Source organism: Hyperoodon ampullatus (genome assembly GCF_949752795.1).
Source record: "Hyperoodon ampullatus genome assembly, chromosome: 3".
NCBI classification, from domain to species: Eukaryota; Metazoa; Chordata; class Mammalia; order Artiodactyla; family Ziphiidae; genus Hyperoodon; species Hyperoodon ampullatus.
The window spans coordinates 115,396,108-115,423,932 of record NC_136916.1 but is presented as its reverse complement, the minus strand read 5'-3'; the positions used below and the strand labels follow the sequence as shown (position 1 = coordinate 115,423,932).

General features: G+C 42.6%; 1 protein-coding gene across 2 annotated transcripts; it reads left to right on the top strand.

Moving 5' to 3' along the window:
- EGLN3 (egl-9 family hypoxia inducible factor 3) lies at positions 1-27,626 on the top strand (the record flags this gene model as incomplete). Of its 2 annotated transcripts, none has more annotated exons than XM_079700129.1 (5): positions 1-75; positions 22,796-22,915; positions 24,512-24,648; positions 26,426-26,499; positions 27,595-27,626. In XM_079700129.1, 5 exons carry the CDS (start codon positions 1-3, stop codon positions 27,624-27,626), a joined length of 438 nt encoding a protein of 145 aa, XP_079556255.1. The 2 variants fall into 2 exon arrangements, with proteins under 2 accessions (XP_079556255.1, XP_079556254.1); XM_079700128.1 differs by having other exon boundaries at positions 1-357.
- Positions 27,627-27,825: the final 199 nt, after the last annotated feature.

The window sequence follows — 27,825 nt, the reverse complement described above, 5'->3', positions numbered from 1 at the left end:
ATGCCCCTAGGACATATCATGAGGCTGGATCTGGAGAAGATCGCCCTGGAGTATATCGTGCCCTGTCTGCACGAGGTCGGCTTCTGCTACCTGGACAACTTCCTGGGCGAGGTGGTGGGCGACTGTGTCCTGGAGCGAGTCAAGCAGCTGCACTGCAACGGGGCCCTGCGGGACGGCCAGCTGGCCGGGCCCCGCGCCGGCGTCTCCAAGCGGCACCTGCGGGGCGACCAGATCACATGGATCGGGGGCAACGAGGAAGGCTGCGAGGCCATCAGCTTCCTCTTGTCCCTCATCGACAGGCTGGTCCTGTATTGCGGGAGCCGGCTGGGCAAATACTACGTCAAGGAAAGGTCCAAGGTAGGACGCGCGCGGGTGCCCGGCCGCTGCTGCAGCCCGCGGGGACTGGGGACGTTCGGAGTCCGTTGTCTGTCGCCTTCGCAGGGCTGCAAGCGAACTTTAGTTTTTAACCAAGAAGCAAGAAGTCCTCCTGGTTGCCCCTACACCTCCCACTCCCCCGCCCCACGTTGGGACAGATTATTAGAAACATTATGTATGGTCCGAGACACGCGAACTCATGATCTTAAATGTCCACTTTCAAGTCACCTAATATTGCCCGTCAGTCCTTCACTGTGTTCAGAGGGGATTCCAGAGTGTGATTTCACAGTGTGGCATTTGCTTTGTGGAGTTTGGCAGGTGTGGGAAGAGTTTGACCTGTGAAGGAGTAAGGCTCGTCATCATCACTTTCTAGTGCTGCCCTTGGCTTTCTGCGCCCAGGACATTATTTGATCATCCACTTGAGTTGAAAATTCTCTCCTGGTGCTGAGCCCCAGCCCCCTTTCCTAACTATCAATTGCTGGGGAAATCCACTGAGAACAACCAGTTAAGTGATCAGAAGAGGGTAGTCAAGTACCTCTGGAAAGAAACCATGTTTTTGTTCAAATGGCCAGCAGTCACTCCCCGGGTGGTAATTTTTCTTGGAAACATTTACAGGTAGATTGGCAGAAAGACGGGAACACGGAGTACCATGATGTTGGTGCGTGTACGTTACGTTGGGACAGTCGAGTTACTCAGTCTTTTCTACAAATGATAATCCAGCCAGTTTTTCAGGGCAGTTCTGAGAGTGATTTTGTACCTCTTTTATTGTGGACTGGTCAAGGGGCACTCGGAACTGTAGACAAGTTTTACTTTAACACAGTGAGGCAAAACATAACTAGCGTGAGAAGGAAGGTGAACATTCACCTATGCACTACTCTGTCACACTGTATGTAGTATTCCTCAATTTAAGATTGATCCTGTGATAAAACATACCATTGTTGTCTCATTTGTCCCATAAACTAAGAGGAATACTTTTAATAAAGGGCAAGTGGTAAAGACTGGGAGTGTATAGAAATGAAGGGGTTGGATTGGGCGAGTGGAATAGAGAAGAGATTGCTGTATACCTTTCAAGCCAGGAGGACATGGTTAGAATATCTGAAAGCACTGTTTTTAATAGAATGCAAATAAAGTAAATCTTAGAAGAAAATGCTGCTTCCTAAATTTTACTTTGATTAGGGGAAAATTCAGTTAGCCGGACTCTGGAGAAGATTGATGGTAAAGTGTTTCTTTACTCTTGTTGCATCGTTTTGGTGATGGAGTAGAAAACCATTTGTCTTGATTAGTTTTGGTTTTGCACTTGTTTTGTAAATGACCGCGCCTTTGGGATGGGGTCAGGAGGGGACCAGCTATCCTCAGTGTTGAAGAGGTGTACATAGCTTCAACCTAGAACAGCAGGTGGCTTCTTATCAGTTTTTTAGAGTTTCTTTTAAATTTTGGTGTTAGGAAATTCACCCCTAGCACTCTAGGAACAGAATTTGCTCTGCGGGAGGGAGATCAGAATTTGTTGATAGAAAGAGGTCACTTACATTTGAAAGTTAAGTTTTTATTGGTTTTTGTTCTTATTTTAGCTTTGACTTAATGGACAATGGTAGGGTTTTAGGCTAGAATTTAACTCCACAAATTGAATGAAAAACACTGTGTACGTCTGGGTAAGGAAAAATAAAAGATCTCTAGATATGATGTTTCAATTATGGATTATCATCTGGGTAGAACAAATAACTTTTCAGTTAACCCTTTCAGAAGGTGACTGTGAATTGAAAAGAGAAAATTCATCTTTTGTCCACTGAAGAGGCATCTGCCCGTACCTTGATTTCCAGCTTTCCTTTAGCGGTTTGGCAGAAAGTTCTTTATTTCTGCCCTTTAGAAAAATCACCTCCAAATTGGGATATTCCTTGGCCAGCTGAAACCAAATGTAAACCAGGCTTGAGCAAACAATTATTATGTGTACTCAAAAAAAAAAAAAAAAGTTTGGTTTGTTTGTATAAAGAAGTCTCCTTAGTGATGTCTTTTAGCCCTGGGTCTCTTACTTGAAGTTCATTATTAAAGCATTGTAGAAACACATTCTATTTCTATATGATTTATATTAGTTCCACCTTAATTTAACCTTATTTACTTCTCTTCCCTCAACTGAGTGCCTTACTCTGTGCTGTTTCCCAGAGTAGTGATATAGACCCAGTTTCCTGCTCCATCCTCGAAGCAGGTATTCAGTAAAAACTAAATTATTAAAAGGTAGAATTTGTACATTTATTTTAAACATTTATTTGTAACTTTTTATTATGGAAAATTCCAAACATATATAAATGTAGTAGAGGCTAGTATAATGAGCTCCTACCACCCATTTTCAACAATTGCCAATATATACATTTACATATTTTAGACCAGTTTTTTTTTTTAGGTACTTTACATTTCTTGGTGTTATGCTTGTTAATCCTAATGAAATACTTTTTTCCCTGAACTTTTAAAGGTCATTGAAGAAGGTAATAATTCTCTTTATCTCAATGAAACAATTGCAGAGGCATTGGAAATAGAATAGGAATATAGTGGACCTAAAATTGAAATTGTGGAAGGGTATGGAAAGAAATATTAAAGTGTTCCCCTCCCTGCCACAAAAGGTGTTAACTGATCAGAATTTATCTACCTCCGCTTTGTTGGAGAAAAATCCAAGGATGCTGAAGACTCTGGGGCAGATGTTTCTATGATATACAGCAGTATGGTGCCCCCTAACTTCAAGCACAATCATTGCTTTCAGGCTATGAAAAGATTTCTTATCTGTTACTCCCTATTGGAGAACTTAGATCATATCCAAGATAAATATTGGTCCTCATTTGCTCCTTTTGCTTTGGCTGCCTAGATCTTGGACATGGCTGTTTTCCAGAGAATGTGTAATTTATAGAACCCAGAGTGCTTCTGCTTGCAGCAGAAGTTAGTAACTCTAATAATAATAACTACCTTTTAATGAGCCGTTGGCTCCGTCTGGTACCGTGCTAAGCACTTTTCAGACACCGTCTGACAGTCTTCAGAACCATAATCTTTGGCAAACTGAGTAATTAAATCATTTGTCCAAGGACACGAAGTCAGCAGTAAATGCAGTTTGTCATAGGGGCTAGGGTCTTGGACTTGGGGTGACTAACCTTGTGGCCACAGGTAAGTTGCACAGTTTTCACCAAATGTGAAATGAGAGAGAATACCTTAAAGCTTTGGCGGGGGAAGGAGCATGAAATAAGACAGTGTACGTAAAATTCTTAGCAGAATTCTGAGCCTTCATAAATGTTCTAAGGGGAGATTTGGGAGTCTAACCCAGGTCTGTCTGAGCCCAGAGTTTGTGTTTTTGACTCTTAGGTTCCTACTTACCCTCCTTTCCTTCCCTCAGCAAATGTTCACTCAGCATGGGGTACAGTGCAGGGGTGGGGACACAAAGGTGGACAGGCATCATCCCTGCCCCCTAGAGCTTACATTCACGTGTACTTTTGAACTGTAGGATCCTCTAGCCCACACTTGATTATTCTCAAGCTTAAAAAAGAAAAAAGACAAAACCCAAATATTGAAGTGGGTCAGTTAAGTACATTTGAAGAAGAGAATGGAATGCTGTGCTAATGTTTTCCTACTGTTATTTGCAGGAAAAGCATTTGTTAACCAGCTTGGTTGTTAGGATCCCCAACTGGAGTAGCTGTGGATGATAGGGTTATGGGGGTTGTGTTATGAATCAGCAGGTCAGTCCTCCCCTGGAAACTGTACAGAGAAATGATGAAACAGCAGTAAGTTGTAGATAACACAAAATATGTTACAAATGGTGGATTTGTTCCTTTGCTGCTAGAGCAAGAAGTTTTGGCCCTTCCTTCTCCTGTGATATCAGGAATATTCATGACTCGATGGAGCTTAGCATGGTTGTAAACTACTTTAGACAAACCTGGGGTAATGAATTTCAAAGATCAGGATCTCTCTCGGGACCCAAGTGCAGGAAATGCAACGGGTTCACAGAAGCCTGAAGCCATGAACTAGGAACTAGAAAGTCCTTAACTTCCAGGGGAGCTGGTGTGTTAGTTCTTTTCTCTGGTGCTCTGTGGCCTCCATCTTTGCTTCTCTGCTTGTACTCTTTATTTCTAGCCCTCTCTACCTTCTATCCAGCTTTTGCTGCTTTTCCATGCGCACGGCTCAAGATGGCTATCCCACAGTGGCCATCTCAGCCTCAGTTTGAGTTCAACAGAGACTTGACTAACATTCTAGAATCCCTGTTTTCATCCCCTGAGAGAGGACCTGTCAACCTTGGGTGGGGATGGTTTGGGAGGGCATGTGGAATCATACATCACAAATACAGTTGCCAGGGCCCATGAGAGGTGCAGTTCTTAGAGCATGGGGTTTGGGGACTAGGCATCATACATGGTGTCTCTGCAATTAAAATCTTAAAAATTTATCTGTGAATAAGGTATTTTAGAGCTTCCCTGGTGGCGCAGTGGTTAAGAATCCTCCTGCCAATGCAGGCGACACGGGTTCGAGCCCTGGTCCGGGAAGATCCCACATGCCGCGTAGCGACTAAGCCCATGCGCCGCATCTACTGAAGCCCACGCACCGCATCTACTGAAGCCCACGCGCCGCATCTACTGAAGCCCGCGCGCTCTAGAGCCCGTGCTCTGCAACAAGAGAAGCCACCGTAATGAGAAGCCTGTGCACCACAACAAAGAGTAGACCCCGCTCGCTGCAACTAGAGAAAGCCCACGCACAGCAATGAAGACCCAACGCAGCCAAAAATTAATTAATTAATTTAAAAAAATAAGGTATTTTAGGGGGAGGAGGCACTGAGTTTGAAGCACTGGAACATCTTTCTATAAGGATGTGAGGATTCTTAATAAAAGGTTTTGTACAGCCTCAGTGACAGTGAAGCAAGTTTCTCCATAGGGTGAGTTTTCATAGTGTTCTTTGTCTATTTTGTTGAATGACACTTGGGAACAAAGAAAAGAAGGTGCATATGTGTGTTTCCTTTATAATTTCTTTTGTTCAATTTTGGGCCACTGGCCACTCCACCACGACCTTGTCTGCTTGCAGTGAAGCGGGAAATCAGGGGGTATCAATTTAATTTATTCTTTCACAAATCATTAAATGCCTTGAACTGCGGTAGATCTGTACATGGATGGGAGAAAGGAGGTGGAAAGGGATGATAAAAGCACCTAAAGAAGTAAGCTGAAAGTTGAGTGGCGTGAAATGGTTGTCACCAACTTTGTTTTCTCTTTTTCTGGTTAAACAGACCAGTTTTACACTGATAAGTCATTTTTGTTTCTCTTCTTTGGGCTTTGTCCAATTTCTCTCTTTACTTAACATGAAGTGACTAAAATAAGTGACCAAAACTATTAGGACTTCAATAATAAAGGTTTTTGGAGCTAGGGAGGTATCAGAAATTACATTTGTCCAACTCCTCAATCATTCAGCAATTAGGTGGTTTTTGTATTTGGAGAGATGAGGTCTTGCATAGGCCCTTGAGAAGAGATTGGAGTAGGTCTTGGGCTTGAGCAAAGTGCTTTAATAGAGAAGGGGCTACCTTGGTTGGGGTTGCTTCATAAGTCAGGTGGACTGGGAGACACGGTCGGTAGGTTAAGTCAGCTGCATTAGTGTCTTATTTGGGAATTTTTTTTTTTTTTAAGGAAAAGAAAAAAGTTGCTCTACTTTATTAACTATTTTAAGCTCAAGAAAACCAGGGCTAGGATGTAGCCTCTTAAAATCAATCATGGTCTTTAATTTACCAGGAATATCTTAAAACAGTTGCTTATCTCATTTGTCCATCTGGCTCTTTTTTTGAAGAAATTAGAATATGTTCACCATTTTCAGAATTATTTATGTGGAAAATAGGTTTTAAAATTCATGTGGCCAGTGGTTTATAATTTTTAAGTATAATTCTGACTAAATTGATTAGCACCCATCCTTAGGTGGGAATTAAATAGCCAATCTGTGCATTCGACTTGTGGGTGTCATGAATTATTTCCCTTTCTGACCTTACTCAGCTCAAGCAAAATTTGTAAATTCTTCCCTGATTCCCAACTCTGGCTAGAAAAATTTCAGATTTTATAAATAACAAGCAGTCTTGGAGTTGCGTGTTACAACTCTATACTGAAAATGCACCGTGTCTGGGAGACTTCTCTGATGAGCTTAAAACTGGGGGTGGAGTTTAACCCATGATAAGCAGGGCGCATCTGAGAAGCATCCTAGCACTTGAGGATAAAGTTCAGAGGGCATCTCGCCTTTGGACCATGTTTGCTCAGTTTGGCAAGACCTCTGGTTTTGACTCACCTTTGTGGCCTCCAGTAAATTAAATGACAGTTTGACCCATGTCTACTGAACACCAAGGAGCAGCTTGCAGGTTAGCACTACGGAGAAGGTTATTAACTCTTCGTTAATTATTATAGCTACAGACTTGATAATTCCTTTGCAGCAGCACTTTGTAGCTGTTAAATAATATTGCTCTAAGAAATGAGTGTCATTTTTCTCCAATGTTTGTGAAATGCACATGTTCTGACAGTAATGATAGTTCCGATGTATTCTGCTAGGCAACTGCCAGGGGTGCCCAGTGGGTAGCTGAATCCAGAGACACTGGAATTGTAAATTCGACCGACAAATCATTTTATGATGCCAGACTAAGGAATTTTGCTTTGGCAGATTGCCAGGAGCCGTTGATTTGGCTCAGATTCAGAACTATGTGTCTGTTTGCCAAGCAAGATTAGTTAGCTTGGTTCTTTATACATAGAAATTTGTACCCTGTTTCCCTCGATTATTTCAATCTTAAACCAATATGGCTCTTACCTTAATTTTGTATCTTCTTTTCATATTGATTTGTAGGTGAGTCCCTATTCTTGTTTTTGGTGAGCTGGTAGTGACTGAGTGTCATATTTTTTACCCCCTACCTCTGCCCAGTCCCAGCCTTACAGACCCATGGGTTTGCTGCTGTGTAATGCAGGCTTTCACATCTTGTGTTGGTTTCATTTGGTTCCTGCTTACTGAGTGTCCTCCATGTTCAGTACAATGTTAATACCTCCTTAAGTCAAACCAATTTTATTTTAATTTTTTATTTTTATACAATTTTTTTTTTTTTTTTTTTGCGGTACGCGGGCCTCTCACTGCTGTGGCCTCTCCCGTTGCGGAGCACAGGCTCTGGACGTGCAGGCTCAGCGGCCATGGCTCACGGGCCCAGCCGCTCCGCGGCATGTGGGATCTTCCCGGACCGGGGCACGAACCCGTGTCCCCTGCATCGGCAGGCGAACTCTCAACCACTGTGCCACCAGGGAAGCCCTTTATTTTTATACAATTTTTAAAGGTTACTTTCCATTTACAGTTACTATGAAGTATTGGCTGTATTCCCCGTGTTGTACAATATGTCCTTGAACCTGTCTTACACCCCATAGTTTGTACCTCCTACTCCCCCACTACCATTTTGGCCCTGCCCCCCTCCCCGCTGGTGACCACTAGTTTGTTCTCTGTATCTGTGAGTCTGCTTCTGTTTTGTTATATTTGTCCATTTGTTGTATTTTTTAGATTTCACATACAAGTGATTCATACGGTATTTGTCTTTTTCCATCTGACTTATCTCACTTAGCATAATCCCCTCCCCAAGTCCATCCATGTCGCTGCAAATGGCAAAATTTCGTTCATTGTTATGGCCGAGTAGTATTCCGTTGTATATATACCACATCTTCTTTATCCATTCATCTGTGGATGGACAGTTGGGTTGCTTCCATATATTGGCTGTTGTAAAGAATGCTGCTATGAACATTGAGGTTCATGTATCTTTTCAAAGTAGTGTTTTCATTTTCTTTGGACATATACCCAGGAGTAGAATTGCTGGGTCATATGGTAGTTCTATTTTTAGTCAAACCAATTTTTCATTCTTTAGGAGATACAATGATCACCGTTTCTCAAGTTCTGGAGTAAATGTACCTATCTCATATTAACTCTTATTTTTGTTTCCAAAATGAAGCCAAAATAATATCACCATATAAAAATAATTCCAAAATACAGAGATTCAAAGAATATGATAGTAGTCTTGATTATTTGCCAGTGGGAAGAAGACAAATGGAAAAACACAATTCCAGGTGTCAGTGACATCTAGTTTTGGTTCTCTTAGGGCAACTTGAAGTTGTTTTGAAGTATTCAGGATAATACTCTTCTTTCTGAGCATTGCTTGGAAGTAAAGAGACACTGTTTTAAACAGTCTGAACATCTGGGGGGAGCTTGCTATGTGTTCTCCAGACAAATAGATCACAGATCCTGCCTGTGCCCCTCCCTCCACATCCCCTCCCAGTTCTACTTATCTGTCTAGTCAAACCTGAGGGACTATTACTTAGAAATCTCAATACCCCACACAAAGTTGGCAGTGAGTCTTTTTTTTTTTTTTTTTTTTTTTTTTGTGGTACGCGGGCCTCTCACTGCTGTGGCCTCTCCCGTTGCGGAGCACAGGCTCCGGACGCGCAGGCTCAGCGGCCATGGCTCACGGGCCCAGCCGCTCCGCGGCATGTGGGATCCTCCCAGACCGGGGCACGAACCCGTGTCCCCTGCATCGGCAGGCGGACTCTCAACCACTGCGCCACCAGGGAAGCCCGGCAGTGAGTCTTTTTTTTTTTTTTTTTTTGGATGGCTTCTTTCCTATTTATATTGTTTTGCAGTTTAATTTGATTGTTTGGAGTAGGTAAACAAAACTGTTTTAAACGTTGAAGGTTCATTCAGGAATGTGCAATATTATTGGTCAAAATTTGGCTATTTTGTGCTGTTTTGGCTTTTTGAGGGTTTTTTTTAGGCTCCCTGTGGAACCTTAAGTTTTGTCTTTTTTTTAAAAAACTAACTTTTGTTTCTCTTTCACAGTAGAAATCCTTGAGGAGGGAAGTATTTTAAAGATACCTACTTTAATCAGAAATCACCTACCTTGGGCTTCCCTGGTGGCGCAGTGGTTGAGAGTCCGCCTGCCGATGCAGGGGACATGGGTTCGTGTCCCGGTCCGGGAGGATCCCACATGCCGCGGAGCGGCTGGGACCGTGAGCCATGGCCGCTGAGCCTGCGCGTCCGGAGCCTGTGCTCCGCAACGGGAGAGGCCACAACAGTGAGAGGCCCGCGTACTGCAAAAAAAAAAAAAAAGAGAGAGAAAGAAAGAAATCACCTGCCCTTGGTTCTTGTTCTCCTTGTGATCCTTTTTTTTTTTTGGTACACGGGCCTCTCACTGCTGTGGCCTCTACTGTTGCGGAGCACAGGCTCCGGACGCGCAGGCTCGGCGGCCGTGGCCCACGGGCCCAGCCGCTCTGCGGCATGTGGGATCTTCCCGGACCAGGGCACGAACCCGTGTCCCCTGCCTCGGCAGGCGGACTCTCAACCACTGCGCCACCAGGGAAGCCCTTGTGATCCATTTTAATGAGCTTTGCCAGTGTTAAGCAGTGTAAAACCCAACGCTAATCAAGCCGTCTCCATGCTTAAAAAAACAAAAACAAAAACACACCCAACCGTGCTCTCTCCCCATTGTCCACTGTATATGCTGTGAATTTAGCGTGCCATTTAAGGCCCTCCACGTCTGACCCCATCTGACCTTTCTACATTTAATCTCCCGCTGACAGCCTTCCTTCCCTCCGGATCCCTGAAGTGCTAGAAACGGATTTGCCGGGCAAACCGAGCTTCCCCATTGTCTTCTCCTCAAAAATCCATCCTCCTGCCTTCTCCGTGAAGTTCCCTTCTGCTTCCTAGAACTCTGTGGGTGGCTCAACCCGGGCCACCCCAGTACATTTATTTCTTTGCTGCTTACCCTGCCTGCCCCTCATTTACCTATAAATTCTTTGAAGGCAGAGACTATTAAGCTTGATATATATTTTTAGTGCCTCCAATAGTCCTTTACTGTTGACTTAATTTCATCTTTAAAAGGAACTTCGATTTTAAGGATGTCAGGGTGTCAAAAAAAAAAGCTATAAATATATATATATATATTTTTTAGAAATTTCATGTAATGTCTGAAACATTTATATTAACATATTTCCATACAAATAACCCAAAGAAAGTTTAGTATTGTTTGTTTATTTGTTTGTTTGGTTTTTTATACTGCAGGTTCTTATTAGTCATCAGTTTTATACACATCAGTGTACACATGTCAATCCCAGTCTCCCAGTTCAGCACACCACCATCCCCACCCCACCGCGGTTTTCCCCCCTTGGTGTCCGTACATTTGTTCTCTACATCTGTGTCTCAGCTTCTACCCTGCAAACCGGTTTATCTGTACCATTTTTCTAGGTTCCACATACATGCATTAATATACGATATTTGTTTTTCTCTTTCTGACTTACTTCACTCTGTATGACAGTGTCTAGATCCATCCACGTCTCAACAAATGACTCAATTTCGTTCCTTTTAATGGCTGAGTATATATGTACCACATTCCATTGTATATATGTACCACAACTTCTTTATCCATTCGTGCTATAAATATTTTGTTATGCCAAAAAAGAAAAAAGAGAAAGAAAGGTTTTACAACTTCTTCCCTAATTTGATGCTAAAGGGTTTAACTATTTTATTACATTAACAGGCTGTGAGGGACCATCTCAAAGGAGGGACTTTGGCTTTGTAAGGTTTTTTTTTTTCTTAGTTCTGATACTCTATGCTTGGCCCTAGAAAGTTCCAAGTCACATCAGATCCTGGCAGCTCATACTTAGAGGTCTGCCTCAGAGGAGCCCGGGACCACGAGGCTAGGAGCCTGGCTTCTGCTCCTTGCTCAGACCCTGGCAGGCAGCATCTCAGGACCTTAATCTCCACTTCTTTAGGAACAAGGTCGATTTTTATTTTTATATTTGAACTTAATTTGGTCAGTACCTTATTAGGCACTGGGGTGGACATTTTACATTTTATTTTGTCTCACTGTGACCTTTGGCAAGTCAGTTCTCTGAGCCTCACTCTCATCTATAACATGGATACAATAATATAAATCTACCTCCATATGATAAGGAATTCAATGAAAATTGAGACTATAATTTTATTTGAGAGGGCAATTAGGTGCTTTCCGTGCCTCTGATGGGATTCCTGAAGAAGAGATCTGACTCCATCCACAGTCACACCCCAGCGCTGACAGGACAGTAATCCTCAGCAATGCTACAGAGTTGTAATTGGAATGTTTCCTGCCAGTTTCAGGAATCACGATGCAAAGGCTGTGCCAGAAACTGCCCTATAGGAATTCTTCTCACTTCCTGCTCTACCCACCACCTCCTGTTCTCCAAGTTAACTAGTGCAGGTGACTAATTCTAATCCCCCTTGACCTTTTATTATTTAGGGTGAGGCATTGCACAAAAACTCTTGCTTTGCCACAGCAGCAGCAGCATCCCCTGGGAACGTGCTGCAAATGCATGTTCTTGAGCTTCTCCCCAAACCTAGTGAATCAGAAGCTCACAAGTCCTCCAGGCAATTCTCATACAGGCTGAAGTTTGAGAACCACTGAATAAAATGAATATGAGGAGGCTAGATGGGGATGGTGCTCTATCTTCCTAGAGTTTCTCTATCAGTGAGAAAATCGGCGTTCAATCAGTTGATCGGATCTGAGCTTATTCATCACTAAAACTAAAAAATGCAAGTGTTTTTGTTTCATTTGGGAAATTTTTGAGAAAAACACATTAACACGTTAAGTACACACACACACACACCGCACACAATTTTTCTATTATTTTTTCCAATAAAAGTTAATTTTCCAGAACCAGAATTGGAGTATAATTTGGAACTGATTCTCTCCTGTTGCGTTGAATGGAGGGGAACAATCTTTGTTAATATCTGTGCAGTATTGCTCCCCTGTATCCTACAGCCTGGCAAGGAGTGCAAGCTCAAGGCACCAGGGAGAACAAGAAAGCATCGTAGTGATTTGGGGTGAGAACCAACTGGAAAAGAGCAGATGATTGTGTCAGTGTTGAGCATCTATTATGTGCTAACTGAACACCACACAGAAGCCTAGCATTGTTTCTGACCCTCTAGGGTAAGATGGCTGAGGTGTGGGACTCTTTGGGGAAGCAAAGCCGAAAAACGAATCCAGCTTGACTGTAATCAGAGGTTTTACTAGGTAGAGATTGGAGAGTAGCTGGCACTTGCCTTTTCCTACTTCTGCATGGAGGGCTTTGATTTCCCAGTTAATATAGTTTGAGCCTCTATTTGTTAAGCCATGATAATCATCTGAGAATCCTTTGTTGTGTTATCTTGAAGGAAGACAATTTCATTCATGGTCACTCTGGAAATAATTGCACCTGTTTTCAGTGAACAACTTTTTCCTGATATTTTAGAAGCAGTGTTTAGCAGTGGGAAGACCATGCTTAGTTCTATAATGTCCCGTAAGTCACTTTTTGTCTCTCTCAGTTTCCACGTTTGTAAAATGGGGCTTCTCTTGGAGCCCCATCTTGAAGGGACATAGGTACAATTATATTCACCATCGCTGCCCCCTAGACTCAGAGCCAGGCAACTCCTTTATTTCTAGTCCCCTTGCTGCTCCCCAAAGTAGTTTGTTTTTTTGTTTGTTTTTGCGGTAAGCGGGCCTCTCACTGTTGTGGCCTCTCCCGTTGCGGAGCACAGGCTCCGGACGCGCAGGCTCAGCGGCCATGGCTCACGGACCCAGCCGCTTAGCGCCATGTGGGATCTTCCCGGACCGGGGCACAAACCCGTGTCCCCTGCATCGGCAGGCGGACTCTCAACCACTGCACTACCAGGGAAGTCCCCCAAAGTAGTTTATACATTTCTCTCAGAAGAGCCTTTTACTTTTCACATGTCTGAGTGGTCCTCTAGATCTCACCCCTCCTGTAAGCCATAGTGGGTCTGTATCCAGCGTATTCTAATTCACTTGATATTAGAAAGTTCTGTACTCAGTGAATTCTAATTAATGTGGTAGTAGTGGAGTTAAGAGTCTCCTGAATAAGCTTTGCACCTGAGTAAGGAAAATTTGTCTCATCCCTGGGATTCCTTTGGAGTTTACCAGGTGCCTTCCCAAGGGAAATATACTTTGTATTTCCTTTAAAGTTTTTTCTTAATTGGTCATTTGCTTTCTGACTTTGAAAAAGTCTGAAAACCTTGGCTGGTGTTCACCTGAGCTAAAAGGAAAGGTCCTGGAGAGGCTGACTTCCTTCCACAGACCCCGAGGTAAGGGGAAGAGCAGCCTGGGGAGAAGACTGATTGCTGACCAACTGCATCCCAGTCAGATATGGGGCTACAGAGCTTAGAGTTGGCTTGAGTTTGTCCTGCAGTGAGAATAACCAATCAAAGGCAACTTGGACACCTAGTGTTTTGCTGCAGGACTGAATCAGTTTCCTTTGCTCTCGGCTTTTGTTGAAATACAACCCCACCTGCACCCTACCCCCTACCCCCTTCACTGCCCTGGAGCTTTTAGTTCACAGACTCAATACCAAGGACACTCTTTTTTTCTTTCTTTCTTTTTGCATTTTGTGATTTTCTATCATTATGGCAAGGGTGATAGGCGAGGGTGAGAAGAAGTCAAATACTTCAAGAACCACCGAAGATCTTAGTTCTCTCAAAAAAAGAGGTGAACCGGTTAATGTTAGGCAAAGGATAAGCTGCGCCGGTAAAGCGTGAGCTCACTCTCTGAGGCCAGACTAACTGGCTTCCAAAAGGCCGGGTACCTAAACTCCTCGTGCCTCGGTTTCCTCATTTGTTAAATGGAGATAATAATGGTTCCTGCCTCATGGAGCTGTTATGAATATTGAATGAGGTAATATTTGGGAGGCACATAGAACAGTGTCAGGCACGTACACATGTTTGTTCAGTAAATAAATGTGCCTCCCGAGTTTCATGAGTTCTAGTTCTGACTTGCTGTGTGTCATTCCTTTCATTCAGCAGATATATTTTTCCAAGTGCTGAAATCCAAATGTGAGTATAAGATCTGGTTTCCTAGAAAGTTCTTTAACTTTTTCTTTTTCCAACATAGTTACCTTGTCCCACGTTAAGACTCCTCAGAGCGACTGGGAATTGCAAGTAAAGTGTTTCCTGGTTTCTCTTAAGAACATTGCTTCGAGGCATTTTTCTTGACATGTTTTGATTGGTAACTATATATTTTTGTATATTACTCAATAAAATCTTGTCTTACCAACTGTATTTAAGTTATCATGGCTTCCCTCAAGTATTTTAGGATTCATTCCAGATGAGAATTTAAAGCCGACCGTATTTAATTCTCTGACAATCCTGTGGTCACAGACATTCTTTTTTTTCTATTCGGCTCAAGCCTTTAGAGAGCTACATGTAAAGTTTTATTTACTGATAAGTCTGTTTCTCACATCAAAGGAAGTTAAACGTCCCTACCCCCATATTGCCTTAAGGATTACTCATGAATTTGTTTTTCTATAAGAATAAGGTAACTTCTAGGTCAATATGATAGCTTCCAGGGTTAATGACTTCTACCAAAGACTTGTGGGCAGGGTGACTCAGGGCAGGTGACCGCTGCTCACCTTCCCCTTAACCTGGAAATTAAATGAGAGAATATGTGTATATTGCCACCCTAAAGTGCTCCCTGGCTTCATGGGTCTTCAGGAAATGGCAGTTGTTAACGATTTGAGGAAAGGTAGCGGAATGCATATGGTTAAATGCCTGTGTTAATGTCCTCAACCCAGGGCCTGGCTGACTTTTGCGGATTTCATAATTGCAAGGAAGCCCTTACTGAGTACATTTCTCTGGTGACTGGGGTAGTGATGGGGGAGGGCTTTCCCGTGCCGGTTCCCTCCGCGGGCTGCCGGGCTGTGTGCTCGGGTGTGGGCTGGCTGCCACCCTCACGCAGCGCACGTAGCCCTGTCACTCAGCCGTCACCCCGCTGGCCGGGAGCCAGGCCTCTGCGGGAAGGGCCGCCTTCCCAAACCCAAACAGCCTGTATTGCTGTGTCGATGTTCCGGGGCCTGTTTACTGTGCTTAATTGCAGGACTCTGCTTGAATCCCCTCCAAGGAGAGGAATTAAGCAGAATTCGAAAAGGAGTGACAATAGTCTCTTAAATTCCTGGCCCCTGAGAATTTCAGTGGCTTCTGGGGAAGGGTGATTCATTCAAGTTCAGGGTGATTTACTCAGGTTCATGCACGAAGTACAGGATCCCCTGAAATAGAATCTTGATCTAGTTCAGTTAGACCTTACAAGCCTGTGAATCCTTTGTGACCTTATGCATGCTTGTGTGTGTGTGTGTGTGTGTGTGTGTGTGTGTGCGCATCTATGCATATTTCTGAGGGTGGGTGTGGGAGCCCAGCGCTTTAATGTAAGAATCTCAAGAAGCTAAGAGAACTGAGTAGAAGGTTTCAGAGTCTTGATAGTTGTTGATAGTTGGTAGAATGATCCCAAAGTTAGGACCAAGTTCATAGTAAAGAGGGGCATTGATGAAAAAGGTCTCCCCGAGGACAGGTTTTCAAGTGAATATGGTAAATTCCCTGCCCTTCTAGGCAGGATGCTCTTGCCTGATCAGGAGGAACCAGCAGGCCTACTTCACCAGAGCAACTGAGAGTTGCTTATATCAATAACTTCTGATTTTTCATTTTCAGAATTACTGAAGCTCCTGCATTTCAGCAAAGTTCAGGTATGGGAGCATAATGATTATTGTTCTAAATTGGAGGTGAGGTTATATGTAGCAGAGTTCTGGGTACGTGGGTTCAGGGAGAGGAATTTTTCGTGTGGATTTAGGGCGCATGAGGAAGGCAGACGTTCCCAGGATAGAAATAGAATAGTAGAAGATATTTTAGTGAATAACTTGGGGTTCGTTTTCAAGATTATTTCCCTGATGGACATTGACTGTCTGATGTGCTGAATCTTCTGAATTGTATGGTCAGATGCTGAAACTTTGGGAAGGGGAACGTGGTAGCTGGACACAGCTCTTGCTATTGCCCACCAAAAACATATTTCCCATTTCTCCCTCATTTCGTTACATCAGTCTTTAACTAGGGCACTAGGAGGAAGAAACTAGCTAGGCTTGCTCTTAACTAACAAGACAGGTCACAAGCAAGATGCCAAGATAACTAGTGACAGTTTGCATACTTGTTTCCTTAAAGTGCCTACATTATCTCCAGCTAATTTCTTTATGCCAATCTAGATGCGTGAGAATGAATATAAAGACTCTAAAGCACTTTTTCTGCTTATGAGCTGTTCATCGTCACACTGAGAGCTTGCTTTTTTGTAAGAGACTGGCCGCAAGGTGAACTCTTGTTTAGTGACATTTTCTTGAAACTGTTGAAGAAAGCTTTGCGTAGTTGCAACTATGTTGTAAAGATGCGTTGTAAATATTGTATTGTAGGAATTTAAGTGACTTAGGAAATATATATATTTTTTTAATTTTTATTGAAATATAGTTGATTTACAATATTATGTTAGTTTCAGGTGTACAGCAAAATGATTCCCTTATATACACACACACACGCACACACACACACACTCACACACGTATTCTTTTTTAGATTCTTTTCCATTATAGGTCCTTACAAGATATTGAGTATAGTTCCCTGTGCTATGCAGTGCATCCTTGATGGTTATCTATTTTATATATAGTCGTGTGTATATTTTAATCCTAAACTCCTAATTTATCCCCCACCCCTTCCCCTTTGGTAACCATAAGTTTGTTTTCTATGTCTATGAGTCTATCTCTGTTGGGTAAATAAGTTCATTTGTATCATTTTTTAAGATTCCACATGTAAGTGATATCATATGATTTTTGTCCGATTTAGGTAATATAAATTGGACCCACTTCTGGCCAGAAAACTTCAGCTATTACATTTGCTTAGCTGTTTTTCCAAGCTAAACAAGGTGCATGGCCTTGTGTATTTCTTTTCAAGTCTTTACACATCTAATACTCTATGTGGTTAGTGTTTTATGGTAAAGAGAGGAGGGATCCTGGGCCCCCATTGCTATATCCAGAGCGGACATGGGGGAAGGACTTAAGGGGAGAGAGGTTTGGCAGAGGCCTGTGCAATGTGGATGGCACTGAAGGATGAAGGATACATCTGAGCCTGGTAAAGAGAAATGGGGAAGGTGACTCCTTGTAGCTCAGGAAGTAACACAGAGTAGCTTGATCTCTTAGGAGAGCCTCAGACAGTGATCTCAAAATCCAGTCTGATATGTGTTTTTGTGGCCCTGATTTAACAATCAGGATAAAAAATGTACAGGAGAGTTTACATACAAATCCGGTTCAGTTCCCTGCTACTGTCCTAAAATCTGAAGATTTTGTAACACCGGCCCCTCATTGCCAAGGTTAGAAAATTCCCTAGTTATAGGTAGCATAGTACACACTCTAGAGTTTTGACACATCTATACCTGGTTGGCTTCAATTTTTTATGTTACTTGCAAGTGCCACAGGCTATATGACTTTGCCAGCCCCGGGTTCGAAGCTACAAAGCACTTAGGTAGGATCGGATCCCTGAAGGGGAGACATTCTGAAGCCCCAGTGGAGGGGAAGACAAAAACATGCACATCATCAGTTTTAAAAATAGTTGACATTAAGCAGCATTTAGTGTGTGCCAAGCCTTGCACTGTTTTACATGGATTATCACCTTCAATCCTCATAAGCCCATTTTTCAGATGAGAAAACTGAGGTATGAAGAGGATAAGTACAGGTTATTCTGCGCTTAGGTTACATTTTATTAAAATATGCTCTGCTAGGGACCGTTCGTAATTCAAAACAAATCCTTACCAAGATTGTCTGGTATTTCTGCTTCACAGTTAGAGGGGCCTAGCATTTGGCCGTGGACCAAAATACCAGTTTAAAGGTCACTCAGCTTGGCAGCTTTGAAGTTATGCTATTCTTGACAAATTTTTAAAAATGGATTCATATTTATTGCAAATTTGGTAAATAAAATAAGACTTGATTACTATTTTAATTTGCTGAGTTAAACTTTATGTAAAACGTCACTCTCTTTTTTTTTTTTTTTTTTTTTTGCGGTACGCGGGCCTCTCACTGTTGTGGCCTCTCCCGTTGCGGAGCACAGGCTCAGCAGCCATGGCTCACGGGCCCAGCCGCTCCGCGGCATGTGGGATCTTCCCGGACCGGGGCACGAATCCGTGTCCCCTGCTTTGGCAGGCGGACTCTCAACCACTGTGCCACCAGGGAAGCCCCTGTCACTCTCTTTTTAAGATCAAGTCATACTAGTGACTGACGCTGAAGTCATGAGTGATGTAAAATATGTTTCTATAAAACATCTATGTTGTTGATTGTTTTTAGAGAAGTGGTGAATCTGAGTGGAGGCTGGGATGGGACAGATGTATCCCCTTCCCACCCATGAATGGACAGTGGAGGTCAGTGATGCCAGTTTTTTGAAATGGTGTATATATGCGATCAAACTGGTTTCAATTAAGAACATTCTGTTTAGGCACTGGGATGGAAATCCTGGACTTTGCTTTTTCAGCTTTACCTTTGGGATTGATGAGATATGGCTTTTTATGAAGCCAACTCAGTAATACCCCTTAACAGAAACTGTTTTCTTTTCCACCTGTGGCATTTGGGGAGCAGATTTTATTACTTGGATTTGGCTGTCAAAGTTCTATATGTCTGGGGCTTCCCTGGTGGCGCAGTGGTTGAGAGTCCGCCTGCCGATGCAGGGGACACGGGTTTGTGCTCCGGTCCAGGAAGATCCCACATGCCGCGGAGCGGCTGGGCCCGTGAGACGTGGCCGTTGAGCCTGCGCGTCTGGAGCCTGTGCTCCGCAATGGGAGAGGCCACAACAGTGAGAGGCCCGCGTACCGCAAAAAAAAAAAAAAAAAGTTCTATATGTCTGCGTACATTTTCAAAGAATCCTTACACATTTACTGCCTGAACGTGGCCGCCTAGGTATCCAGAGCACATATCTCTGGTCTAGAGCCAGTTTGGGAGCCTGGGAGGGGTTCACCCCTCTCCACTCATTTCCTTTTGCTACAGAGCTATGGAGAAGCCTCTGGGGATGGTGCAGCGGGTGGGGGGTGTCCACGATGGGGCCATAGGAAGGGATGGTGAATACATAAGGGGACATGTGGATTTATCTGCCCATCCAAGAATAGAAGTATAGGACTAAATTTTATGTACTATTGCAGGTCACACTAACATGTTATTAAACTTGTATAAATTTCAAATATTAATCTAGTCTGCAAGTTCTGGCAGATAAAAAGTCGGCGATAAGTGAGACTTCCTCCTGATGGGTGTCAGTGTCATTGCGCAGCGTGTTTGTCACGTGATCATTGAAGTACTCTGGTGATGTTCTCATTGTCCTGGCGCGTTCTCCTCCTCTGTACACTCTAAATCCCTTCCTGGCTTGATGAGGTTTGGATAGCAGCTCTGTAGACCTAACTGATCAGTTTCCGGGGTTTGTTTCTGCCCCGTGCATGATTTGGCACAGAAACGCATGATGTTATTGAAGTGAGCCTTGCTTCTCAGCGCATCCTTAGCCTCCTGGTTTTAGACTGTGTCAAAACCCAACAGATACTGGGAATGTGCCCAAGCCAAGACCCATCTCCTGTGGCTCTTGTCCAGAAAACACTGATAAAATTGGCCTGTGTAGTTTCAACAGGCCCACTGAGGCTCACAGTGATTTGCTTGCATTGTTTTGAACTTGATGCTATGGTTTCAGGAACCAGGAGAGAAGGTGAAGATTCACTCTGGCCAGAAAAATTCTCTATACTTCTCTCCCTTAAGCAATCAGATACTTTGCTGACACTTAGGAGTTTTGTCCTATTGATGAGTCCCCTGGAATGTGCTAGCTCCTTCTCTATGCATGGGTTTTATAGATGCAGCAGTACATACAAAAGGATGTACTTTTGTGAGTTGTATCTCTTTTTATCAGTATTTGATCTAAGCTGAGTCCTGAGGCAGTTAAGCACTTCCTAATGCCGTGAAGAACTCTGTTGCTGCTTCTGGGGTTGATGCTTCGATAGAGTCTGAGATCTTCTTGGACCATCAGAGGCTGGGTAACCCAAGCCATTTTTTACAGGAAAGAAACCAAGCCTGGGATCACATGATTAGTCACAGAGTAAATTAGATGGCAGACATCCAAACCACTGACCTTTTCCTTCGAGTAGAGCTGTTTAAGAATATAAGATTATGTAGCATTTTTTTGAATTGTATTTTATTTATTTTCTATACAGCAGGTTCTTATTAGTTATCTGTCTTATGCATTTTAGTGTACACATGTCAATCCCAATCTCCCAATTCATCCCACCACCACCACCTCCCCCGCCCCACTTTCCCCCCTTGGTGCCCATACGTTTGTTCTCTACATCTGTGTCTCTGTTTCTGCCTGATTATGTAGCATTGATGGAGTACTTTTTCTTCTTTTCAGAGCTTCGCAGTGGGGAGAGGCTGAGTTGGTAGGGAATTCAGCCTATAATTGTTTGTGGCTTAAGTGACTTTCATTATTGGCTCAGTGGTGGCTCTTATAATCCTAATAGCTGCTTCCAGGGATGGGTAATTCCCTAGTCATTATAGGCGACTTCATTTATCTCTTCTTCCCCAGCTAGACTCATCATTTCTGTCTGCTACCAATCACCTTTCCCCAAGCCGTCCTTTGCTTGGTGGTACCAACATTTGTTAAATCTCGATTGCAGTAGCCTCAGAATTCCACCTCTGAAAGATGTTCAAGCTAACAGCCTAACTTCAGCTCTAAGATGACACTGCATTGACATTTTAGACATTCAAAGGCAGGATATGGGGATTGCTAGCCGCATAGGGATATAACGTTTGAGAGATATGGTGATTTAAGCCTTAAGATCAGTGTAAAGCCAAGTTACTATTCAGCCTTTTTTTTTTTTTTTTTTGCGTTACGCGGGCCTCTCACTGTTGTGGCCTCCCCCGCTGCGGAGCACAGGCTCCAGACGCGCCGGCTCAGCGGCCATGGCTCACGGGCCTAGCCGCTCCGCGGCATGTGGGATCTTCCAAGACCGGGGCACGAACCCGTGTCCCCTGCATCAGCAGGCGGGCTCTCAACCACTGCGCCACCAGGGAAGCCCTCAGCCTTATTTTTGTTTTAGTATGCAAGAAGCCTTTCAAGTACATGCCTAGTTCATGTCTTCGTGTTACCACTGGGAGTGACTTGACACCCATGGTTTTGAAGCTGATTCATTGAGCCACTAGTGTTATTAGTTTGGGCTCTACCTGACTGGTTATTTTACCAATGAAACAGTCTTGCCATTTATGAAGGAAAATGTGAACTGGATTGCTACATATATGTTTGAGGATATGCTTTAAAATGACAAAAATCTCTATTGATCTAGGCAGAAAGTAAACTTACTGTTTAGAGGAAAGAGCTGTTTGCTATTCATTCATTTATTTATCAAATTTTAAAACAAAACAAAACACAAAAAAGGAATTCCCTGGCGGTCCAGTGGTTAGGACTCCGTGCTGTCGCTGCTGATTCCCCTGGTTGGGGAATTAAGATCCACAAGCCCCGCGGTACCCCCCTCCCCTCCAAGAAAAAAATCAAATTTAATCAGATACCTTCTGTGCATCAGGAACTGTTCTAGACACTAAGAATACGTCAGCAAACAAAACAGAAAAAATATCCTTTTTCTCATCTTATGTTACCAATATCTTCCCTGCATGTATCTCATCCCTACAAAGATATTTTAGAAATAAGGCAGTGTCCTGTGAAAAGAACTGGCTTTTTACACTTTGTCTAATTTTTTCTACTCTATGCTATAAATTTTCCAGGGAACAATTAGAGATTTGTTACTCTCTTCGTAGTAATTCCCTAATAGTAATCTTTAGTAGGATTTTTAGTTTGGCTTCCTGCTTTATTTCTCCACCTGACTGATACAGGTAGCACTTGGGCAAAAGGAAGAGAATTTCAGGTTATCATTTAATTTGATAATTGTCAGTAGGAAGAAGACAAGCATTGAAAAATGCATTAAGATGTGTCTGTGGCTTTTTCTGTGAACTGGATCTGACTGTCATCTGTGCTGACAAGTCGGGACACAGCTTCCATTGACCCTCCCCCCTTCTTTCTGTCCTAAGCATTTTATTGAGCAAGCCTAACCTTTTTCTCCTTCGTCATTGGTTCCTGTCTCTTTGTAAATGCAGGTATCTTTAGCCATTGATTAAGACAGTGGGCGATTCAGTGATTCAGGGGCACTTGTCAATAATGCATAATCCCTAAACTCCAAACCTAGTGATTATGATTTTGTGGCTCTAGGGTGAGAACCCAGAACCTGCTTTTTCAAAAAGAAAGATTGAAGAAAGGCGGGGCATCCTAACGACAACCATAGATACTGTCCAAAATGTTCTAGAGTTGTGGGAATATTGTTGAACTACTTTCCACTGGGCTGAGCCATAAGGTATAACTTGGCCGTTAATCATACATGCTGAAGAGTCCAAATTCATGTACTGTACGTGAGGTTAAGAAGCCAACAGTCACCTATGTCATGTGGCACCCAAGGAGACTGTGTTACTCACCTGTTCACTGGTGGCAGAAGATTGGTTCAGCTTTGTTAACCAGCTTCCTTGGGATTTCTCCATAGGCGATGGTGGCTTGCTACCCAGGAAATGGAACAGGTTATGTTCGACATGTGGACAACCCCAGCGGTGACGGCCGCTGCATCACCTGCATCTACTATCTGAACAAGAACTGGGATGCCAAGGTACTTGGATTCATGGGAGTAGAGTGAGGGGTTAGGAACTATAGGAAAAGAATTCAGATGACTTAGAGGAAAGTTTGCAGTTCATAATCCCCACTGATGAATCCTTTCTATTTCATATTTTTTCTTTTTTCCTCTTATGGTGTTACTACTAAAGTTGATGAGATGAAAATAATAGATATGAAGTTAATTTGATGGGGGTGGGTGGGTAGGGCCATTATTAGGTTATAGGTTATAATTTGATGGTTGATGAAGAGAAAATAATTTATAATTTTAGGAATGGGGATCAATTTCTTTAGTCTAATCCAGAGCTGATAGGATTCTCGATTCTCAATGTGGAATAAGATATATACTTTTCCCTGCCAGGAGCAACACTGAGAGAATTTCACAAAAATAAAACTGTAGGATATTAAACTATCCCCAAGTGAGGTTTCCCACACAGTCCTCCCTCTTGGAGTAAAATGTCTCCCTGGTGGCCTCTTGCCATGGTTTACTATGGTTTGTGAATGCCAAAGGTTTTATGGCTTATTTTTATATTTTTGAACATATATATAGATAGAGATATGAAGTCTGGTTCCACACTGACAAACATTTGTCTGGAATTTGTGTGCTTTCTGAAAGCTAGGGATGATTTAGGAGTCTGAGAAGTTGGAGAACTTTTCAGGCTTATTTGGCTTTTGAACCTTCTGTATCTCCTTTCGCTATTCATTAGGCCAGATACTTGCTGTCATAAAGCAAGGATATTTTATCTGGGGTCAGAAAAACTAAACCTGGGAAACCAGTGAATTAGTGACAAGGTTTTTGTCATCTCCCTATTGGTAATGTGACTGAAATATATCCCTTAGTTGTCCTTTAAAATCTTGAAAGGTAGTGTTATCGGCAAGAGGGTAAAGTTGTCAGATCAGTGATGATAAATCACAAAGTATGAAATCATTCAAAACATATTTGAGTGCCTGCTAGTGCCGGGCATTGTGCTGTGAGGAAACGTCGACGTGTGAGGTCTGAATTCTACCTTGACATGGTTATTCTAGTAGGACAGCTTGGGTGTACATGTAAAAAAAAGTAATTCAAGGAAGAGAGTGATATATGTCATGAAAGATAAGGTTGTCTGAGAGTTCAGAGAAAAGAGCATGTAACTTCCAACTGATGAAATCAGATAGGAGATAGGGGAGCTCAAAAGAAAGCTGTAAATTCTAATTGAAGGGGAGGTTATGTGTGGTCCCTATCCTAGGGAGCTGTTAATATTAGACTGAACTATATGAAATTGCTGGGGGGAGGGGCGGGAGGGGGTTATAGGTCAGAAACAGTCGAATATTGGCAATTCTGTATGATTTGATCTAGTAGTACTCCATTTTGTATCCATGGACTCCGTGATTGTGAGGGTGGGAAGGCTTCATTTGGTGGGAGGTGAATAAGGAGATATGTCTAGCCAAATTTGAAATAACATTTAATACAAAGGAGGAGGCTGAAGTAAAACTTTGGGAGTAATATACGCTTGGAGTGGTGGTTGGAAGATGGCTTTGTTTCTAGATGAGGCTGAAATATCATTGATAATGAACTATGTGTGAGGAAATAATCTACCTTCTTTGTGGCCCTCAGCTACATGGTGGGGTCCTGCGGATATTTCCAGAAGGGAAGTCGTTCATAGCGGATGTGGAGCCCATTTTTGACAGACTCTTGTTCTTCTGGTCAGACCGCAGGAACCCACATGAAGTCCAGCCTTCCTATGCAACCAGGTAACAGCCAGGGCCACGATTCCTCTTGAGAAGCTTCGTGTACAAACCCTCAGAGAATTCTCTAAACTTGTGTTCTATGCAGATGAGGGACCAACCACCCCCCAAAGCTGATAGCAAACCTGTTTGAAGTCAATAAAAATTAAAGGAGAAATTTGGGGTTCTTTAGTACACAAACCTAACATCAGTTTGAACTATTAACAAATTGTTTTCCATTAGGTGAGCATCTTGGATTCCAAATTTCCCAGAGCATTTTTCTCTGCTCTCCTTTCTTCCCCCTACCCCCCTTTAAAAAAAACCTAATGTTGAACCACCCCTAGAGAATGTTGGCTGCCACATAACAGGAATTCTGTCTGGTTAGCTCTGGATGAGTTTACAAGTTGCCAGTTGCAAGCAGAGAAAGAACCTCGAGAAAAGAAAGAGGAATTTGTAACACAACGTTGTAAATCAACTATACTCCAATACAAATTTAAAAGAAAAAAAAAAAAAGAAAGAGGAATTTGTTTTGGTTTCTTTTCCTTTTTACCCTTTCCTGAGCTTAAAATTAGATTGGGCTTACTGCACCCATCATGTCCCAACAATTGGATTTTTCAGACTTCTTTCTTTAGATCATGCATGGGGAGATTTTCAGAGTAACTGAACAATTTAGTATTGTTTAGTATTAATCTGGAAACTCTTGATATAATCTTAATTTCAGATTCTGCCTCTCATTTGCCTTTGTTTTATGGCCAAAGCTGTAAACCAGGTGGTATTGGAGCTCTGTGGGGTGCAGCCTGAATTGGGAATAGCAGTTGGGCGCAGGGAGGAGAGAGGTTGGGTAGAAAGATAATGACTAAACCTTAACAAGACTGATTAAATCAAAATCACAGGTGTTAAGAGCTTAAGGTTTATGTGGCCCCTTCCAGAAATCACAGATCTGAGCCCCACATAGAGTTGCATATGAAATATCAAATTGGGATGTGCCCTGGGTGAGCAGGTAACTGATTCTACCACCAAAGCCTGCTCGTGGCTTGTTTAATGTTGTACAATAATTGGACCCTGTCATTTGTGCAGAATTCCCTCGTTCTTCCCCAGCTCCTTTATGACCAGGGTCACAGGGGAAACATTAGCACATGTTGATGGGAAGCCTTTGGAAAAAATCAAGTGCTATAGAAATTCCATTAACTAATAATAATAATAAAATGAAACTTTTTGAAAACTCATGCATGAAATTACTCCTATTATAGTCTGTCCCATAGATGGGATGCAGTAGAAAGCTTGAGGCCATTAGTATTCCATTGCATCTTTGCCCCAATGTCCAAAACTAAAGAAAAAAGCCAGGAGTTTTGTGTCCTGTCATTTGATAAGTTATTCTTCAAAGCTTCACTCCTTTGTGCTCTCCCCATCAACTTAGGTCTCTCAGTCTTTAGCAGAATGACTCCCTTCTAGCCCTTTCTGTGTAGATCATCTTGACCTGTTACATTATTTGTCAAATTGCCTTTCCTGCCTGCTAGAGCCTGAACTCCCTGAGAAAGAGGCTGATGTATTCACATGACCATTTGAATTCCCATCGTCCAGGATAATGCCTGGAGCATACATGGAATTCCTTAAATGTTTTATTACCTTTAAATAGACTTGAAACCAGAGAAGTTTATTTTAAATTAAAATTGGGATGGACCTCTGATAATAGGAAAAATTTCAAATGTTGGCTTTACAAATGACTATTATGTGAAATTTATAGTATTTTTTTTTTTGGTAGTATTTTTAAACCTCTTCTCTAATATCTACTTATCTTTCACAGATATGCCATGACTGTTTGGTACTTTGATGCTGAAGAAAGGGCAGAAGCCAAAAAGAAATTCAGGAATTTAACTAGTATGTGTTTGATAATTTTCTGTGACTTTTGATCAAGTCAATCCTTGACTTTTATTTGAGATTTTTATGTATATTCTAATATACTCTGTTCAGTTTCAGCCATATATATATGCAAGACTGCATATATATATGATGACAGCCTGGTGGGCTTAATTCTGAAAATTTGGCCTTAGCTCTGCTGGAAAAATCAGAAAAAATGCAAAGGACATCCCCTGTGACTGTCCACTGATTGTGTGACAGTTTATAATAGATGGGAAATAGTTAACTTTTTTTTTTTTTTTTTTTGTGGTACGCGGGCCTCTCACTGTTGTGGCCTCTCCCGTTGCGGAGCACAGGCTCCGGATGCGCAGGCTCAGCAGCCATGGCTCACGGGCCCAGCCGCTCCGCGGCATATGGGATCCTCCCAGACCGGGGCACGAACCCGTATCCCCTGCATCGGCAGGCGGACTCTCAACCACTGCGCCACCAGGGAGGCCCGGGAAATAGTTAACTTTTGATCATTAATGTTTGTCCGTCAAACATAACGTTAAATTTTGCCCATGATTTTGGCACATTGCAAAGGAAAGACAGTGGATCCCAACAACGATCGTTAATTTGTTATATTGGTACGGGACTATGACTCTCATTAAAAAAACTGGGCTCATGTAATATAAACTGAATATGACGTAAGGTCATTCCTGTCCCCTCCAACCAGTATTGTAAGGCAGCGTTTCCCAAAATACATTGTATTGAAAGCCAAGTTAGTTTGCAGGAAGGTAAAATTCCTGGTCCCCAAATGTGGGAAATGTTACATACTGTATCTCTTTCTTGAAGAGTCACAGTGCTTATGGGCATATTAATCAAGAAAAATTAATCTAAGAAATCTTAAAGATGTATGTAACATTGCCTAACCCATGATCCATTTGGACTGTCTACCTAGCAAATCCCAAAGAAAACACATTTTGCTAAGCCCTGTCAGGAGGCACTCTGCTCAACTTTGTTCTGTAAGATGGGGAGTGTTTGCTGGAGGCTTTTGGGGTGATGTTTGTGACATGAAAGTCATCAGATCTGTCTGGTTCCTTACCCTCTTCATTTTCTTTTCTCTTCCCAACCCAGGGAAAACTGAACCTGCCCTCACTGAGGACTGACCCTGATCTGAAATCCGCTGGCCTCATTCATTTTAGTAACAGTTCCTGAATTCACTTTTAAGAGTTGAGATCCAAAGAAGGCCACTTCTTTAGTGACTCGGTGATGAGAACCCCCCTATTGCTTGCATCATTCACATCCCTGTCTTGCGTACGGTACTTTGTGTTTTCTTGCCAAGACTCCATCTACCTTCAGACACTC